Raw genomic sequence first — 18,445 nt, 5'->3', positions numbered from 1 at the left:
TTTGTGTCTTTTGCTAACTTTCCCTACTTCCGATGGGACGGCAGTGTCCGTCCTGTGTGTGTGTGAGTGATCATGAGTGTTTTTGCTTGTATGTGAGAGAGCATGTTTCTGTGTAATGTACACATGCATGGTTTTCCTCCCCTTAGCCGTGATGCTGTGAGGCAGTCCCCAAACCCTCTGATTCTGAAGCCCAGCTTCACCACGAGGGTCTGACCTCTCAGCCGTCCATCTCAGGGTGTAGGGGAGAGCGGGAGTGATGGCTCCTTAGCCCCTGAGCCTCTTCTGGAACTGTGATGGGCATTTTTTCTTGTAAAAAGAGACCTGGGGTCATGGAGGATGAAGGCAAGCCATGTCCAGATTCTGGAAGGGACGAGCTGGAAGGGAGCTCAGGAATGGTTCTGCTTTTTAAAATATAGAAAACTCCCTCTGTGTTTTAATGACCAGACTGGAATCTGAGTCCTGACTCCTTTGGATGGCCTTAGGTCCCAGGGAGATAGATGCCCAGGGGGGCCTCCTGCTCCGTGGCCCTGCTGCTGAGGGACCCGCCTATTCTGCCTCCTGTCCCCTGAGTTCTCAACTCCCACCCTGCATGGTCCCACCCTGCGTGGCCCTGCTCTGCCCACCTCACCCTCCTGGAACTGGGCAGAGCGCCCCTGCGACACCAGCAACTGGGTGGCAGAGTGGTGAGGCGGAGAGGGCACTGGATGGGAGGTGAAGTCCTTGGTTACCTTAGGACTACGGGCCAGAAGACCAGGGCACCCTGACAGTTAGAGTAGGGCCAGGCATGAGTGCAGGCTGGGCCTGGGGCTCTGGGGCTCAAGTTCAAGGCGGATCCTGTGCTAGAAACCAGCGCAGGGTTGCGAGCACCAGCTTTTAGCCGACCTGGGCTCCAATCCTGCTCTGCCTTTCTTCAGCTGCGGCTCTTGAGCACGACATGACCTCCCTGAGCCTCAGTCTCCCTGTCTGTGGAATAGGGATGATAATGTCCACTGATGATCCTGGGAGAGTCGATGGAATGCTGTGGATAGAGTGTCTGGCACAGAGCCCATATGTACCTGTCGGAAGTATTCAGTAAGTGGAGGCAGTGGGAGATTGAGGTCTGGCATGACAGAGCATCAGAAACCAGGCTGGAGGGCAGAAGTGAGATGAGGGCACGGGTGAGATCTGGGAGCAGTGGCAGTTCCTGCCCTGAACAGGAAAGAGCAAGAGTCACCCCCAGGAAGGAGGGCCTCTGCCAGGAGCCACTGAGGTCCCCAAGTCAGGGCAGGGCTGCTCCCCTCCCCTCCTGACCCCAAGGCCCAAGGTCACAGAGGAGGACTGAGAGCAAGGGGCTGCCACTTACTCACTTGGGGCCTCAGTTTCCTTCTCCGTGTAATGGGCACGCTAAAACTAGCCCTGCATTCCCCTCCGGGCTGCAGCCATGGTCGGGTTCTTTGGACACTGTCCCCTCGACGTGGTTAGTGCTCACGACGGACAGAGTGAATTCTGCTTCCTTCATGCAGTCGCAGCCCCCTCACACTGAGCCAGGAGAGGAGCTTGCTTCCCGACACCCTCTCCGCTTCCCTCCTTCCTGGCCGCCAGCTGGGTTGGACTGCTGTCTGGGCTGGCTCTTCTTAGGCTGGTGCCCAGGAAGGTGAGGGGCTTCCAGTCCACTCCTACCTGGACGAGGGGATCAGGGTGTCGGGGAAGCTGTTCTCTCTAGATTCACTCTGGGACTCATCCCCAAACTCTTGGCCCTTGGCCCACGGGTGCTGGGACCTGTTTCCAGAGCTGGCGCCCGGGCAGGAGGGGCTGTGGCCCTTGGTGGGGAAGGATTGGGGAAGTGCCGGCAAGGTTTGGAGTCCCAGCTTCTGCTTGGCTTGAGGGTGGGGTTGTGGGGCCTCCTGAAGTGCCTGCTGGTCGCACGGGGTGGACCAGGCTCCTGACCTCTTCCCTCAGTCTCAGCCTGGACTTGCCGCGCTCACCCTAGAGTTTGTTTTTCTTTCTTTCTTTCCATTTTTTTCTCTTCCTGTCTTAGCTGTGTGTTTTCCCAGAATTCTTATGGGAACGGGGTATTTTCCTGCCCCCTCCCCCTTCCCCTTGTCTGTCAGGTTTCCTGTTTTACAAACTCACTTTGAATCCAGGCCCAGGGCTGGTGGGAAGCAGAGCTGCAGGGGCGTCCCCGGCAGTTTCTAAGGCCTCGGGCACCCTGCGCCCCGCAGGCCTCCCCTTCCTCATGCCTGGCCTTTGACACAGCTGGCAGGGGAAGGCCAGGTGCCCAGCCGTGAAGAGACAACCCTTAAAGGAAGGAGCCAGAAGTCTCCTGACCGGGCCTGGACTTTTTCCAGGCTTGCTGAGCTGGCTTTTCTCACCCTGCCCGGGACCCCGTCCCCCAGGGCCCACTCGACGCCCACTTCTTCTGGGGAGTCCCTTTCCTGACTTTCGCTCCCTGAGGCCTGTTGCTCTTGTATACCCGCTCTCAGCAGCCTGGAGTCACTCTTTGGGTAGGCGGGGCCTGGGCCTCCTGCACCCCACCGGAAGCCTACCTGGGGGCACGCGGAGGGGGAGCACAGCAAGGCTGAACTGAAGGAGCCAGCAGGCCGCACCGCACCAGGCGGCTTCCGGCGGCTGCTGGGACGCTGCCGGGCAGTCCTCATTGCCTTAGCGTGTGCTGACTTCCCACTGTGCCCCGAGCCTGCTGTCCAAAGTCGAGCCCATGGGACTGTTCCCAACACTGTCCTCGTGTTTTCTTCTAACACTTGTCATGTTCTGCTTTGCGTCGGAGAGATGTGCCTATCCTCGTGCCCTCTGGCATCCAGAGACTGAGGCCTCATGCTTCGGTCCCTCAGCAGGTAGTAGGAGCTTAATAATTGCTAGTCGCTTTGAAAAGAGCATCCAGGTGGCAGGGCCCTTTCAGGGGACGTCTGAAAGTAGGGGCTGTGGACCTGCCGTGCACACGGGCCTTGGCGGGTACAGTGAGGTCAGCGATGAGACCTATCTGTGTCATCACCTGCCCTTTCGCCTGGCAGCCCTCACTGGATGCCTTGAGGCCCTGGCGATGGGCTGCCCTGAGGACCCCAGCCCTTGTCCCCTGGCCCTTGGCCTGAGGTTGTGAGTGTGCGTGTCCCTGTGCTCTGGGAGGGCAGCAGTCAGGTCGGCTTCGTCTCTGGGTCCTGAGCACAGGGCCTCGCACCTCCTTTTCATAGGGGAGAGGAGGAAGGGACTGAGCAGGCGGCGGACCACAGATGACGTGGAGATGGGCAGGTCCGGACACCCTTTGATAAAGGGCTGGGCTGTATGTCACCCGGGGCCAAGGAAGGCGAGTTCGCCCTTCCAAGGCTCTGTCTGTCCTGGGCCCTCCCGCCTCGGCCTAGGTCTGCCTCCTGAGCTCCCAGCCTTCCTGCTTGGCCCACAACTCCGCGCTCGAGATGCCTATGCCGAGACAGGGACGGTGAGGGGCTGGCCAGCCTCCTTGGCTCTAGCTCCCTCGCAGAGGAAGGTGGCCCTGGGTTGGGAGCTGTGGGCTTCCCAACCTGGCACAGAGGCAGCAGCCTCCTGGTTTCTGGGAGTGACTGGCAGGGCTGTGTCCTAGATCACCATCCCGAGGGGGAAGGATGGCTTCGGCTTCACCATCTGCTGCGACTCTCCGGTCCGCGTCCAGGCTGTGGATTCCGGTAAGTGTGTGTCTTGGCTGATGCCGGCCCCACGCGCCCACCCTGCCCCTGGGCTTTGCAAACAAGACGTTGGAACTGGAAGGGGCTCCCTAAATGGGAGCAAAGCATCCTGGTTTTTCAAAACACAAAGAATAATATTTTTAAATGACCACAGATGAAACTGGAGGTTTGTGAAAATATACCCACTCTTTTTCTTTTTTTGTCTTTATCAAAATGAAAATAGATTTTTATATTTTGTTTCCCAATCGTTTCAAACAGGAGCTAAACCTATATTTTCAGTCATGGCTGCATGGGAAAATGAGAGTCATTTGTGAGCTCTATTTGGAATCGGTATTTTATCCTATTCCAAGCCTGATTAGCACTTAAAAATAGCCGTTCCCTCCCTATTTTTCACAAAGAAAAGACTTCGCCTAATCACAGAGTGAGCATCTTAAGAGGAGGACCCAGAACTTGGTGATCTGGGTGTCCCCTGTGCCTGCAGGAGGTTGGCCCTCAATGAATGGTGTTGGAGGAATGAATGAAGTGTGTGAGCCTGGCAACAAGGAAGGGTTCTCAAGGGGCTGGGAGGCCTGGGGAGGCGGGGGACAGCAGAGATATGAACTGGCACTGGGGTGAGCAGGCAGGGAGGAGATGAGGGCAAAGGGGTGTCTCCCTTCAAGGCCCTGAGAGCCACCAAGGTCGGCACCTCATTTCACAGATGAAGAAACAGAGGGGCAGTCCTGGTCTGAGGTGATCGTGGAAGCAAAGGACCCCAGGTCCTTTGAGGGGGTCATGGGCTTCAAGGAGCCCTTCAGTGGCTTTTCTTTGTCCCTGCAGGGGGCCCAGCAGAGCGGGCAGGACTACAGCAACTGGACACAGTGCTGCAGCTGAACGAGAGACCCGTGGAACATTGGAAATGCGTGGAGCTGGCCCACGAGATCCGGTGACCAAGGGCAGCGGGTGGCCTGGGGCCTCAGGCAATGGCATGCCTCCCTTCCCCAGCCCTGGGGCACACTGTCTCAGCCCTCCCTCCTTTGTCCAGCTGTGAGCGATTCACATTGCATCTCAGGGAATCAGTTTCTTGGCCTGAAAATGGAAGGTTCAGGCTCAGAGCAGTTTCGGATCACAGAGCACACACAGTGGGCAAGAAGGTCTCAAATAGACCCTACGGTTCATGGCGCGGCTCCAGGGGCCGCTTTCTACTTTTGCTAATTATTTCTGCTCCTTCAGAGCTAAGCCCATTGTTTTCTAAGGATGTATGGATGTTGCAAATGTTTCAATTGGCACAATTTAAAAAATTATTCTTTAAAACGTTTGAGTCCTCTAAATTTTCACCCGCTGGGGTAAAGCCCTCATGGTTCATTTTAGGTTTGCTTCTAGAATGACCGGATGAGGGGTTGCATGTCAGGACCTGGCTCACTGCTCCTCCTTGCTTGTTCTTTGCCCACGACAGACATTGCCAGTTGAGTTTAGTATTGTTTCTTGTTTAACCTGGCCTTGGCCTCAGTGTCCTTCTTGGCCTCTGCCAGTCAATTAGAGTTGACCTAAGGGGGTCCTTTGCTGTCCCTGCATTAGATGGCCTCCCCCCTCCCTTCCTGCTCTGGCACTGGGGGCTTTTCCTCTGTCCCTGACACTTCTTCTCGGCCCCTGCAGGCCCCTACCCTGGCTGACTTTGGTCTCCCCCAGACTCAACTTCTCTGTGTGATCCCCAACTTCTCTGTGTGATTCCAGGAGCTGCCCCAGCGAGATCATCCTGCTCGTGTGGCGCATGGTCCCCCAGGTCAAGCCGGGGCCAGATGGCGGGGTCCTGCGGCGGGCCTCCTGCAAGTCGACACATGACCTCCAGTCGCCCCCCAACAAGCGGGAGAAGAACTGTACCCACGGGGCCCAGGCACGGCCGGAGCAGCGCCACAGCTGCCACCTAGTGTGTGACAGCTCGGATGGGCTGCTGCTGGGAGGCTGGGAGCGCTACACCGAGGTGGCCAAACGCGGGGGGCAGCACACCCTGCCTGCGCTGTCCCGTGCCACTGCCCCCACCGACCCCAACTATATCATCCTGGCCCCGCTGAACCCTGGGAGCCAGGTATGGACAACTGGTTTGAGGAAGGTGAAGGGCATGGGTGCCTGTGCGAGGCCAGGAGGACGCGGAGACTCAAAATTGTGTTGTGAGATCCTGCATGGCGCTGGGAGTGTGGAGCAAGGAGGCCGGGTGGGGTGTGTATGCTCCGGCCTCTGCAGGGCTGTGCTGGGTAGAGAGAGCAGAGGGGTCTTTGTGGCCTCAGGGCACAGATCCAGGTCCAGGGTGGAACAGTTCACCTCAAAAGGATGAGGAGCTTTCTGCCAATCTGCACTTTCCCGCAGTGGAGTGAGCTGCGTGGTAGGGAGTGAGCCCCCTGTCATCGGAGGCATGAAAGCAGACACTGCATGATGGACTTGTGGGTTGATGGAGTGCCTGTCCCAGAACATTAGTCCCATGAGATACGCTGGGAAAAAAGTGTTCTGAGGTCAAATAAGTTTGAGAAGTATCCCATGTTCTCTTCCTATTCTGGGAGATTCCCAGTGCATACTGGGCGATTCCCAATCCTCAGAGCCTGCTGGAGGCTCTGAGGGCATCCTCCTGTGAAGAGGGTGGTTTAACCTTGTTTAACGGAGCATTTCCCGAACTCCCCGGCTGGTGCACCCTTTGTGGCAGGGTTGTTAGCATCCCACAGTGCCAGGGTTCCGTGAAACGCAGTTTGGAACAAGTTGCGTAAAGGAAGTTGGGGACCCAGCCAAGAGGTTAGACTTGATGACAGCCAAACTCTCAACTGGACTGTTCTGGAGGATTCTGTGTTCCCTCCAAGCCCCTCCCCCAGTTCTTTAGCAGGACTGCTGTCGTTCCCTCGTGCCCTGAGGTGCTTGCTTCCCATCCCCAGGCCCGGGCTGAGCAGCCTGCCTGGTTGTCCCTCCCAGGGGGCTGAGGTGGTTCTCCTGTCTTTCCCTTACAGCTGCTGCGGCCTGTGTACCAGGAGGATGCCATCCCCGAAGGTGAGTCTCTCCTCTGCCGCCGTGCCCTCCGAGCTCCGGAGAGATGGTGTGGGCCTGTGAGGCCGGGCCCAGCCACCTCCTCTGAATTCAGAGGCCTTGCCGGCAGAGTCAAGACCCCCTGCATGTTGACACAGACTCTGTTTCCTCTTGGTAGCTTTTCTCCCTCACTGAACCAATGTCCTTCTTCCTCGGAGCCTGAACTCAGAAGGAAGAGAGGGGATCTAAGAGATGGTGTTCAGTTGAGAGTCATCCAGTCTCACTGAGCAGCCAATATGTTGGGTGTTGCGGGCAGCACGGTCAGGCCTGCATGGAAGCGAGGCGTGGAGCTTGGCGCGGGCAGGCCTCGAGCTGGAGTTCTAGCTGTGTGACTTTGAACAACTCATGTGCCCTCACTGAGCCTCAGTTTCTTCATCTGTCGTAGGGCTGATAATTCCCCCTCAGAGGGTTGTGGAGGATTAAAGGAGAGAACGGCTGTGGGCAGCAGCCTGCGTCCTGAGAGCTGCGACACGGAGGCTAGTTGTCTTTGAAGCACAGATGGCTCTTCTGTGTGCGTGGATTCCGCTCCTTTGGGCTTCAAGTCCTGACCCTAGTTTTTAAGAACCAGGGAGAGAGGCTGCGCTCAAAACCCATTCCTTCTCCAGGGAAGCCTGAGATATCAATCTTGATGCTGGGGCTGGTGGGCGTTCCGTCAGGCCCTGCATGCTCCTGCCTGAGACCTCTGACTCGTATCTGGAAGGTGCAGATCAACCTTGCTGTGGTCCCAATGCCCACCTTGGGCGTGCTGAGCCCTTCCTCCAGTGCCTACGGAATGCTCTTTGACCTCCCTCCTTGAGAGTGGCCTTTTCCCAGCCGTTGCCCTGCTTCCTCGCTGTCCCCCTGTGTCAGGAGTGTGGTGATGATGCTTGCTTACAGCGGGCACTTGGAAGAAGGCCTTTCTCTTTTCTGGGGAAAAGGGCTCCCATCAGGCTCAGACTTGCTGAGGAAGGCATCTTCGCTCTCTCCAGGCTGGGACACTTGGGCAGTTGCACCTGATCTGTTGGAAACGAATCTGGGTTTCTTCTGGAGAGGAGTCCAATAGTGATGCGACATTGAGTTTTTAAAAAGCTTTCAGTTGGCGCACTGCGGTAGAGTGGAGATGCCACTGCTAAATGGTGACTTCATTCAGGGCACAGCTTGGGCCGGCTTGTGTCTGTGTGTTCCAGTGCTGGACCCAGGGTGTGACGGACAGCAGGTACTCAGGACTGACTAAAGGAGAAAGGCTCCGGTTGTCTCTAAGGATTTAAAGGCTGGTCAAGGAGTAAGAGGGCAGGAGAGAGGTGTCCTCTGAGATGGGCCAGTAGTTGAGGATTGATCCCCTCTCAGCCTGAGAGATGCTTCTTGGTGTCCTGCCACCCTGTATCCATGTTTTGATTCCCCTCTGAGAATACAATACTTAGCGAACCAAGAAGGGCACAGTCATCTGAGAGGGACAGTAAGGAGATGATGATGATGTTAATGACAATGGTAACTTTTTGAATGCATTGTACTAAGAACTTGACCTTACTCCATTTATTCTTCACGATAATAATGATTTTAGTATCCAAGGACATCTTTGCTCTTTACCAGGAATCAAGTGTCCCTAGCTGCCAGTCCTGGGGTTCAGAGGAAGGGGTGGAATTCAGGGCACAAAGCTTCCCTTAACACACTCGGGGTTCTCTAGAGGCTGAGGCTGTCGCCACGGTGCCGACTTCTGTCCCCTCCCCTGGCTGGGCTGCCTGGCCTCCTTTCAGGAGGGAGGGCTGAGCCATCCTGAGTTGAATGGGGTCTGGTGCCCTTCCGGGGCCTGGGGCACCTGCCGCCTGCGGTTGGCATGTTCCCCGGGCCCGCTGGTGCCCTCGGCATTGTCCCCTGCCCAGTGAAGGCGGCCAGGCCTCAGACTCGCCACTGCCAGGGTGGGATGTCTGCCAGGGTTCGCCTCGGGAGCCAGAGCAAAGCTGAGTAATTACTGTGTTTGGTCAGTGAAGCAGGTGTTAGAGCAAAAAGGGGTGATGTGGGGGTTTGGACCAAAAGGTGTAAGTGGTCGCAGGTGGGGGTGCAGGAGTTTGCCTGCACAGACCTCAGTTACTGGCTTGCAACCTGGACTATCTTCGACAAAGATGCTTCAAAACATCAGTTTTGGAGAGCCATGCCCACCTGCCACACTTTATCCAGGCGTGCGTGGAGATGGGGCGCTAGGGCGTGACTGCCACCTACATTGGATTGATCCTGCTTTGTACCATTTACTGGCCAAATGACTTTGGGCAAGTCATCCTACCACTCCAGGCCTCAGCTGCCTCATCTCCAAAATGGATCTAAGCCGATCTTTCCCACCTGAGGACAGAGGTGTGTGTCAGGTGGCTTTTTCATGACTCTCCAGGCCAGGGTGGAGATTCTGTGACAGCCCTATGCCGCTGGGCCAGGGAAGGGAAGAAAAGGACTCTTAGAAGTCTGAGACCTGGAGCACAGGGCCCAGATTTTGGCATCAGCAAACGGTACCCTTCTTTAATTTTAGTCTGTTTGCTTCCGTCCCCTGTGGTCAGGCCTGTGTGGTTTTACCTTCTCTGGTCTAGACTTGGTCATGTTAACTTAGCCTGTCCAGGTCCACGCTGACCCTGGGACCCCATACATGCTGTGGCTTGAGGCCCAGCAGCCCTGTCCTAACACCAGTCCTGGTGGGGGATCGTTTGTTGGCTGGGGTTTGTAGTAATCCCTCATGCATTCACACTCCGGTGCCATTCACCCAACCCTTCGCCATCAGGTCTCCCGCATGAGCCCCCTGCTGGCCCTGGGGCGGGCAAGGCAGCAGTCTGTGGTGTCTCTCCTTTGCAGTGGAGAAAACTCTGGCTCAGAGGGGGAAGGAACCTGTTCGGGGTTGCACAGCCTGTCTCTGGGGAAGCTGGTGCTTGAGTTCCGGTGCATTGTCCAACTCAAGTCCAGTGCAGATCTTGAGACCCAGGATGGGTTCTTCCAGCAAAGGGGCCAGGGCCTGGCGGCACAGACCCTCTGGGGCTGATGTCCAGGGCCAGATCAGATGAGCAGCTGTGTGACTGCTCCCATGCCTTTGTGCCCCTGCGCCACCCTTGTCCTGGGCTCTTCAGCTTTCTGCTCTTCTCTGAGTGACTCTCCAAAGAGGCAGGAAGTGGTTTAACTTATCATGGTTTGAGTGCTGCCCCAAGATAAGGCTATGATCTGTGGTCACTAGTGGGGGAGTCAACTTGTTTTCTCACCCTGCTAGGGGAGAAGGGGCCTGGGGTGGGCGGAGGAAGCAAGTGTGAAACCTTCCGAGCTGCGTTTTTCCTCTGAGATGGCAGACCTCACGTTGGTGGGGAGCTTCCCCGAGATGCAGCTGGGGTCAGGCCAGCTGTTCACCCCCTGGCTGCCAGGCCTGGGGGTGGCGGAAGGAGACCTGGGCCCTGGGACGTAGGCTGGGCATGTGGGTCGGGAGGGCTGGTCCGTTGCCCACCTGGCCGAGAACCCTTGGAGGGGTCCTAGGCATGTGCGAAGCCTGAATGCTCTGGAGTTTGCCTCCTACCTGCTTGCATCCAAGAATCCCCAACTTTTTAGCTACTCTGTGTTTCGCTCCTCTGCCCATTGGACAGGACCTGATAAAGACCAATATGCCACCCCTTGTTGAGTAGGAGTGACCATCAGTGTCCCTTAAAGAGGGATCCCCTGCAGCCTTCTGCTCTCTCCCCTGGGGCTGTCTCTCTCTTTCTCTCTCCTTTTTCTGATTAGAATAATTTGTGAGTTGGTGGCCAAACCAGAGTGCCTCCTGGATCCAGTGACGCCTAGGATTCCCAGAGTCCCTGGGGGCAGCCGGTTAACCTGCTTTTCCAAGCGGAGGAATTAAAACACCAAGAACCATAATAAGCCAGCAGCTAACTTTATCGCACGCTTTCCAGGCTCCAGGCATTGTTCTAGGGGCTTTATTTACTTGGAGCATCTCATGTAATCCGCACAGCAACCCAGGAGCTTGCTGCTATTATTGCAGTTGAGGAAACCAAGACTCTGAGCCGGGAAGTGAGTCGCCGAAGGTCACCAAGCTAGCAAGCAGGGCAGTGGGATTTGGACACAGCCGTGTGGCCTCAGAGCTGGTGCGCTTCCCCGAGAACTGGAGCAGCAGGTGCGGCTCCTTATTCTAGATGCCTTAAGTGAGCCAGGCTGCTCCAGCTCCCATGGCTAGTAGGGGGCGGACCCCGATACATCCTGGGAACGCCCACTGTCTCTGCTCCCACTGCAGAGACGGGCTCTCTAGTCCCTTTATCCATGGACCTGGGAGGCATTGGAAGGGGCGAGCTGCGCTGGGCATGTGCAGGGAGCAGTGGGGATGGTGGCAGGGGGGAGAGCAGGTGCTCCTCACCTGGGGCAGCCGCTGCTCTGCTCTGATTGCTTGTTCTTTGAGGGACTGTGGGCCCGCAGAGGTCAGATCTTTTGGTTTTTCAAATATGAGAGATTTCCTGATTTTTAAAAGTACGAGGCCAAACTGATAAGTCTGACTCAGGCCCCCGGTCACCAGGCAGAGATTGCTGCCTCCATCACAGCTGGTGGTTCCCAGCTCGGTCCAGGCCCAGGAGTTGCTTGTTTACGTGTCAGCATCTCTCATGGTATGCGAGAGAATTCCTTGAGGCCCGAGACCCTTCTGAGGCCCCCCCTGTGTTCTCAGCCCTTGCGCAGGACCTGGCACCCAGGGGATGCTCGGGAATCGGCTGTTGATGGAGCGAGGCCGTGTCCCTGTCTCTGCAGAGGGGTGCCTTTGCAGGGGTGTTGGAAATGCCTCACGGCCCCCATCTCTGTTCCACAGAGTCGGGGAGTCCCAGCCAAGGGAAGCCGTACACGGGCCTGGGGAAGAAGTCCCGGCTGATGAAGACGGTGCAGACCATGAAAGGCCACGGGAACTACCAGAACTGCCCGGTCATGAGGCCGCACACCCCACACTCGAGCTATGGCACCTACGTCACCTTGGCCCCCAAGGTCCTGGTGTTCCCTGTCTTCGTCCAGGTGAGCTGGTGGCTGGCCCCAAGGGCTCTCTCTGGAGGAGGTGAGAAAGAGGAGGGTCCTTTGTCCTGAGACTCAGGGATGGTGCCTAGTTCCAGGACCCAGGGCCCCCTTTCAGGAAAGACAAATAGCTTCCGGTGCTTGGGATTCTGGGGGTTAGACAGAGGGAGGGTTCCAGGAGGAGGAACAGGGGAGTGGGGGCAGGGAAGCTGAGCAACAAGGGGGTCCCCTCCCTGTCCCCCTGACCTCCCCTTTCTCTGGGGACAGGCCAGGCACACGAGAGCTGCCTGTTGCGATGTCACAGGGCCTGTGTGCTGAGGCTCCTCCTTCCTGGCTCGTCCAGTGGTCTGTTGTTTGGAAATGACCAAGGGAGAGCCTCAAGGTCTGGCCTCTTGTCTGCTCTCCATGGTCTTTGCAAACATGTCTGGCCAGCATCAGCCGGCGGCCTGAGATTCAGTTAGCTCTCCCTTCTCCTCTGACTTCTCCCTCTTCCTTCTCTTCCTCCCCGTTTCCAAACCTTTATTTATCCCATCACCCAGATGTAACCAGTGTGAGCATTTAGGTGTCTCTTCTGTGTACATGTACACATTTAAAAAAAACCAAACAGATCTTATTGTACATTTCACATCCTGTTGCCTGTTTTAAATGAAAATTGCAGCCTGAGCATTTCCCACATGATGGAATATTCTTTGAGCCTCATTGTGTAGTGGTTGCATGCTATATTATGTCCTATGGGTGTACCATATTTATTTACCCAGTTCTCTATTCAGAAACTTATGTTATGTCTACTTCTTCTGCTATTGTAAATAACTCTGTGATGAAAATCCTTGTGCATGAATGCCCCTCTGATTATTTTCTTTGGGAGAGATTCCTAGAAGCGAAATGACCAGGTCATGGGTCACGAACATCTTAGAGGCTCTTTATACATATTGACAAATCGCTTTCCAGATACACTTTCTTAGTTTATCCTCTCATCGGCATTATAGAGATGACACAGCCCCAAAGGCTTCCGTTCTGACTGTGCCTTCCTTCTCTGGTCTCCCTGGCATCCCGCTGGGGGCCTGTCACCGCCCAGTGGATCTTAGAACTCACACTTGGTTAGGACACAACGCATCTCTGACAGATGGCCTCTCCCCGACAACTCCGTCCCCAGGGCATGGGCTTTGCTTTGCTCTGGGTCTCTTCTTTCTCAGGATGTAACCACAAAGGTCTTAACATCCATAGGGGTTATTTTTTGTTCTCGTGTTTTAATTTTTACAAAAAATGAAAGTCAGTTTTTAAAAAGTTATAAAACTTTTAAATTATAAAATACATGAACCAAAAATGGCATAACACTGAAATGTGTAGTTTAACAAATAAAGTGGATATCCACTGAGATAAAGGGAGGGACCACTGCCACCACGCCAGAAGCTGTGGATCTCTCTCCCTGTCACCATGCCCTCCCCCAACACCAGATGTGCCACCTCACCTGACTATTGTCATAATCATTTCACTGCTTTTCTTTAGTTTTACTGTCTATGTGTGCTTTCCTAAGTGACCTTTTTTTGAATGTAGTTTGATGAAACCAGGCCTCGTATATTCTTTTGAGCCTGGCTTCTTTTGCCTCACCTTATTTGTAAGATCCACCCAGGTTCTTGTGTGGAGTTGATATTTGTTTCCTTGGCTTTCTTCCAGCCTTGCTTGGTGTCAGGTATCTAGAAGCCATGTTATAAATATGTATTCATGAGGATAAGTCCTGCTGGGTAATCCAGACCTTCGGGAGCTTTCTCTGGGCTGGGCACGGGGCCGGGCTCCTTGGTGGATGGGGCAGGGTGATGGGTGGGGTGAGAGTTTTGGGTGAGAACTGGTCTCTGGAAACTAATGGCTGAGAAGGAATCAGTGAACTCAAGTGTGTTATGAATGTGGAGCAGGAACTGGCCTGGCCTTGAAGGGACTCAGGTGACCAAATCTGGGGACCTTCCTCTGAGGCATGAACAGGATGGATGGGGAGTAGGGGCGCTGGGAGGGCCCAGGAGCCAGGGGAGTGGGGGAGCTGGGAGGAGGCCTGCAAAGGCCTAGACACGTGGTTGGACTTCCTGCCAGAGAGTGGAGCTCTCAGGGTGGGGAAGGTGGCAGCAACAGTTCTGCCCAGGACGAGACTGTCTGTCTTTCTGTTTCCATCTGTGTATGAGGGGGCGTGTGGTTCTTGGGGTGACAGGGCGGGCTCAGCCGGCAGACAGGGCTCTTTCTCTGTGGCTGGCTTGGGCAGGCTGCCTCCCCCCACCCCCACCATCTCCATCGGGCCTCTTGGACCTGCCCACTTTTGTCTCCAGCCTTTAGATCTCTGTAACCCTGCCCGGACCCTCCTGTTGTCGGAGGAGCTGCTGCTGTACGAGGGGAGGAACAAGGCTGCGGAGGTAAGACTCACACACGTGTTTCCCAGCTGGGGTTTTCTGGTGGGTTGCATCAGCCATCGTCCGAGCCTCTAACGTTTCTCTCTTCCTGATGGTTTTAGAATTCTAAATCTCGGGGTGGAAGAAACCTGCAAAGTCTTCCATCCCCCTCCATGCCCTCCTTACCAAATGGCTACCCAGCTTTTTCTTGCACATTTCCATCGATGGGGAACTCACCACCTCTCAAAGCTGTTTAGTCCATCTTTGATGGTTAGAAAGTTCTGAAAGACATCCCCTTGTTTATGCCGACTTCCTCTAAGGGGCAGAAGAGATGGCAGTTCACCCTAGCTATGATGAATGACTTTGTGGGTGAGAAGATTAAAGCAATCAGCCAAAGAGAATTTTTAGAGGAGCATCAGTTACCCAGGTTTTCTGTGTCTGTATTAACCTAAATCTCAAATCCTCTTCTGAGGGATAAGTGTGTGATTGCTCCTGGGCTCAGCTCTGCCCACAGAGGCCTGGGTGGGGAGACCATGACATTCTTCCAGGCTGCTCCCGGCTTATCTCTAACGGGGGGAATTTCGCTCACCCACACGATCCCCAGAGCTGGCCAGGTTCCAGCACAGTCCCGTGAGCCGAGATCTACTTGGGCATGGAAATCGGAGCCCTGGGAGCTGACTGGGCTACCTGGGGGCCTTGAAGAGAGGAGCTGGGGGCTTGCTGCAGGTCAGGCCCTGACTCAGCGCTGGCAGCGTGGCTTGGCTGAGTTGAGTGGTGGCTTGCGGTAGTCAGAAAGATCAGGAAACTTGGAGGCAGGAAACATGGAGCTGGCTCCCGCCCTGCTGGCTCACTCGTGACTTTTTCCTCTTCAGCCCTCTCCTCTGAGCAGTGGGTGGGTGTGTATTTGAGGCAGCCGAGGTTGCCTGATCTCTAGGAGCGCTTTCCGCCTCGGCATCCTGGGACATCATGTGTAATTATGGCTAAAGCAGGTTGTTGCCTTTTTTTTTTTTTTTAAACAAGCAGACTAGAACTCACATACTATTCCAAATGAGCGTCGTCTCTTCCAAGGGAGCTTCCTGGGCAGGCTTTGTGCTTATTTCTACCACACTGGCCTTGCTCACTACGTTTCTTTGGGAACTTTCTTAAGAACCTCAGCACGTCCTCTGAATTGGGGGTAAAACTTCATCTGCTGAGGGAGATTGGAGTTTTAGGAACAAGAAGGCACTTGGAGCTGTGCTTGGTGAGTAAGTGGGGAGGGCTAGAGCTAAGACAGGTGGCCAAGGGACAGAAAGTGAGGTGTGGCTATAAATTCACAAGCCTCAGAAGAAGTCAGCCACCCTGCAACACACAAATATGTCTAAATTTGCTCTTTGTTTGTCAGCTCACCAATGAGTCTGCAAACACTGAGCACTTCTTGTGTGTATCCTCACTGTGCATGCATTTTACACACCAGCTCTCAATTAGCTGTTGCAGCACCCCCATGAGAGGCACAATTGTCCCCACTCTACTGATGAGAAAACTGAGGCCCCACCGAGATGAACTGGGGCCTGAGGGTCTCGAGGCTCATGAGAGATGGAGCCAGGATTAGCACTCGGATCCCTGGCTCACCTGTGTTTTCCCGCATCCCATGCCACCTCTGGCATGTTGGTTTCAAAACAAACTAGCAAGCACGAGCTGAAGCAATGGGCTGACTCCTGTTCCAATCTGTCAAAAAAATCTCTGCCTGGTGGATCTGTGGAGCCTTAGAAGAGACTCCTTTTGGAGACTGAAAGAAGCGATTTGAAGACAAGTAAAATAAAGACACTTCTTTTTTCTTGAAGTGTGCTAGGAAGCAAAGATGTGGATCGTGTTATTCAGGCCTAAAATATAGCCCAACTCCTGAGGAGTTGGCTGAGTTTGTAGAAGGGCAGTGTTGGTTGGGGCCTCACGAGTCGTCCGTGCTGATCGTCTCCCTGTGACTTTCTAGCTGATGGTTTTCCAGCCAGTTCGTGAGTCTGTATAGGCAGGCCCTCCAGGCAGCAGTTTTGTTACCGGAGAGCGCTAAATTGTAGCAAGTTCGCCCTCACGCTCCACAGAGTTCTTTATTCCTGGAACGTTCCCGGTGGGTTCTTTGTCCCATCTCTTCTCTGAATATGCTACAGTTTGCTAATGTCTGTGAGCTGCTCCAGTCCCACACTGTGAACTGCCCTCATCTTCCCTCGCCCACAAGTCACAAACTTGATTAATGTGCCCTGAGATCAAATCAGCATCTGGAGCAGCCTCATTTCTACATTCCAGCCTTGGTTACGGAGCATCTAGAGTGTAGCCAGGCCCTGTGCTAGAGGTTCCGTCCTGTGGGGCACAAGACAGACACGCCCTCATTTTGCGCACTGACTCATTGAGTTTACCATTAATTAGGCACCAAGGTCTTTTCTGTAAACCCTGCCCTTGGGCACGATTCCCAGAGGAAGCTTGCTTAGGGCTACTTGGGAGAAGTGACCCTCCAAGTTCAAGGATTTCCTAAGCAAGCGATCCCTCCACCTTGACCCTTTGGAAAAATAGGTGTGTCTTTGGAGCAAGTGTGGGGAAGACACCTGGCGGCCCCCATGGCCTGTTGTGGAAGGCAGCAGGTGACTGGGCCGTGGAGATGGGAGCAAGGCCAGCAAGATGCTGGTGAGCCAGGAGGGGGGCCCACCTGCCCTCCCTGGCATGCTCGCCCCTCGGCCCTGCCTCCCGCTGTGTGCCAGTGCTGTCCTTTCCCTGACCCGACCTTTGGGGAAATTCTTCATTCATGCCTTAATCACTTCCTGTCTAGACCAGGTTCTCAGCTCTGGGAGTCGGGGCCAGAGTGGCAGTCAGAGCCTTTCTCACCTTGCCCGACTCTTCTCCATCCAGCCCTCTCTGGGCCTGGGCCATCGTGTGACTTTTTGGGCTCCTGACAGACTGTCTCCTCCACCCCCTCCCCTGCCAGCTTCCAGGTGAGTCCGGAGATGGCTTCGAGGCTTCCTGTGAGTGGGTCGGGGAGCCTGAGCTTTGCCTTGTGTTCAGCCAGTTGAGCGCCTCCTCCGTCCCACTGTTTGGACTTGGAAGTCCTCCCCTCAGACAACCAACCTCTCAAATCCTTCTGAACTCTCCCATCATTTTCTTCCCCTCTCTTAACTTCATTTTTTTTTTGGGGGGGGTCTCCTTAGCTCCTCTTTTTTGATCCCAGCTTGAGTTCTTTCACATTCAGGGACAGGCCCGCTGTAGGCCTACTGCTACCTCTGTGTACAGTGAGAGCCTGGGGTCAGCCAGACCTGGGCAGTGGTCCCTGGCTGTGTGGCCTTGGACAGGTTACTTAACCTCTCTGTGCTGCAAGGTCCTCATGTATAAATGAGGCCATGACGTTGTTTATAAGTGAGGATCCACTGAGCGGAAAGTAAGTACTCAACAAAGGAGGCTTCTGTTGGGCTGTGTTGTGTCAGGGCTGTGTTGGAAAGTGGGTTGGAGAGAGTCACGGCCAGGACCCTTTCGGTCCAGGGTTCTGGAGCCTTCATGTTGGGTTCCCATTGGAACCTCCTGCTCAGGAATGCCCCCTATCGTCTCTGTGACCCAGACTCCCTCAAACCTCTTGAGTTACACTGAAGACGCCAAGTGGTCCTTGAAAAACATTTATATACTTTTAAATCACAAAAGTAACAGCTTCTCATTGTCGTATAAGGCAAATTCAACAGAAATAAATGAAGTAAGATGCCACTCCCCAGAGAGAAGAGTGTGGTGAGTGTCTTAAACATCTTAAAAATGTGTAGCGGGCCGGCCCGGTGGCGCAGCGGTTAAGTGCGTACGTTCTGCTTCGGCAGCCCGGGGTTCGCCGGTGGGGACATGGCACTGCTTGGCACACCATGCTGTGGTAGGCGTCCCACATATGCAGTAGAGGAAGATGGGCACGGATGTTAGCTCAGGGCCAGTCTTCCTCAGCAAAAAGAGGAGGATTGGCAACAGATATTAGCTCAGGGCTAATCTTCCTCAAAAAAAAAAAGTATAAACAGATTGACAGTTTTATTTTACCAAACTGGATTCCACTGTAGATATTTTTGCACGTTGCACTATTTTGACTTATGATGAACAGATTTCCATTTCTGCCCCCATGGGGCACTTCTTTATTCTCTTAAGAGTTGCATTCAAGTTCTACCATAGGAAGGTAGCATAGTCTGTTTTATCCATTCTCTCTTGATGAGTCTTTATGTTCTTTTTTTTTAATTACAAAAATGCTGCTGAGAACATCCTTATGGGTTCATATTTGTGTATCCCTGTAAGTATTTCTGTAGGATAGCGACTCAGAGTTAGAGGTGCGAGATCATCTTTACCAGTCGGATGGCTAAATGTTGGCTTTTTAAACTTCCGCCACAAAGTCACACTCACCCACTGTGGCCCCCCCCTCCC

At 54.5% G+C, this 18,445-nt stretch overlaps 1 protein-coding gene across 8 annotated transcripts in view; it reads left to right on the top strand.

Annotated features, from left to right (window-relative positions):
- The window catches only part of RGS3 (regulator of G protein signaling 3), a 118,334-nt gene that overhangs the window by 30,537 nt on the left and 69,352 nt on the right, over positions 1–18,445 (top strand). For 7 of the 8 annotated variants that reach the window (XM_070518932.1, XM_070518931.1, XM_070518934.1 and 4 more), the window contains 6 exons: positions 3,572–3,653; positions 4,470–4,575; positions 5,364–5,715; positions 6,620–6,659; positions 11,479–11,675; positions 13,985–14,068. In XM_070518932.1, the coding sequence (XP_070375033.1) occupies positions 3,572–3,653; positions 4,470–4,575; positions 5,364–5,715; positions 6,620–6,659; positions 11,479–11,675; positions 13,985–14,068 (861 nt within the window). The remainder of the gene's footprint in view (positions 1–3,571; positions 3,654–4,469; positions 4,576–5,363; positions 5,716–6,619; positions 6,660–11,478; positions 11,676–13,984; positions 14,069–18,445) is intronic. The other variant, XM_014827991.3, reaches the window with a different exon arrangement.

This window comes from Equus asinus, chromosome 10, assembly GCF_041296235.1.
Source record: "Equus asinus isolate D_3611 breed Donkey chromosome 10, EquAss-T2T_v2, whole genome shotgun sequence".
Classification (NCBI taxonomy): domain Eukaryota; kingdom Metazoa; phylum Chordata; class Mammalia; order Perissodactyla; family Equidae; genus Equus; species Equus asinus.
This window is presented reverse-complemented; position numbering and strand designations above follow the sequence as displayed.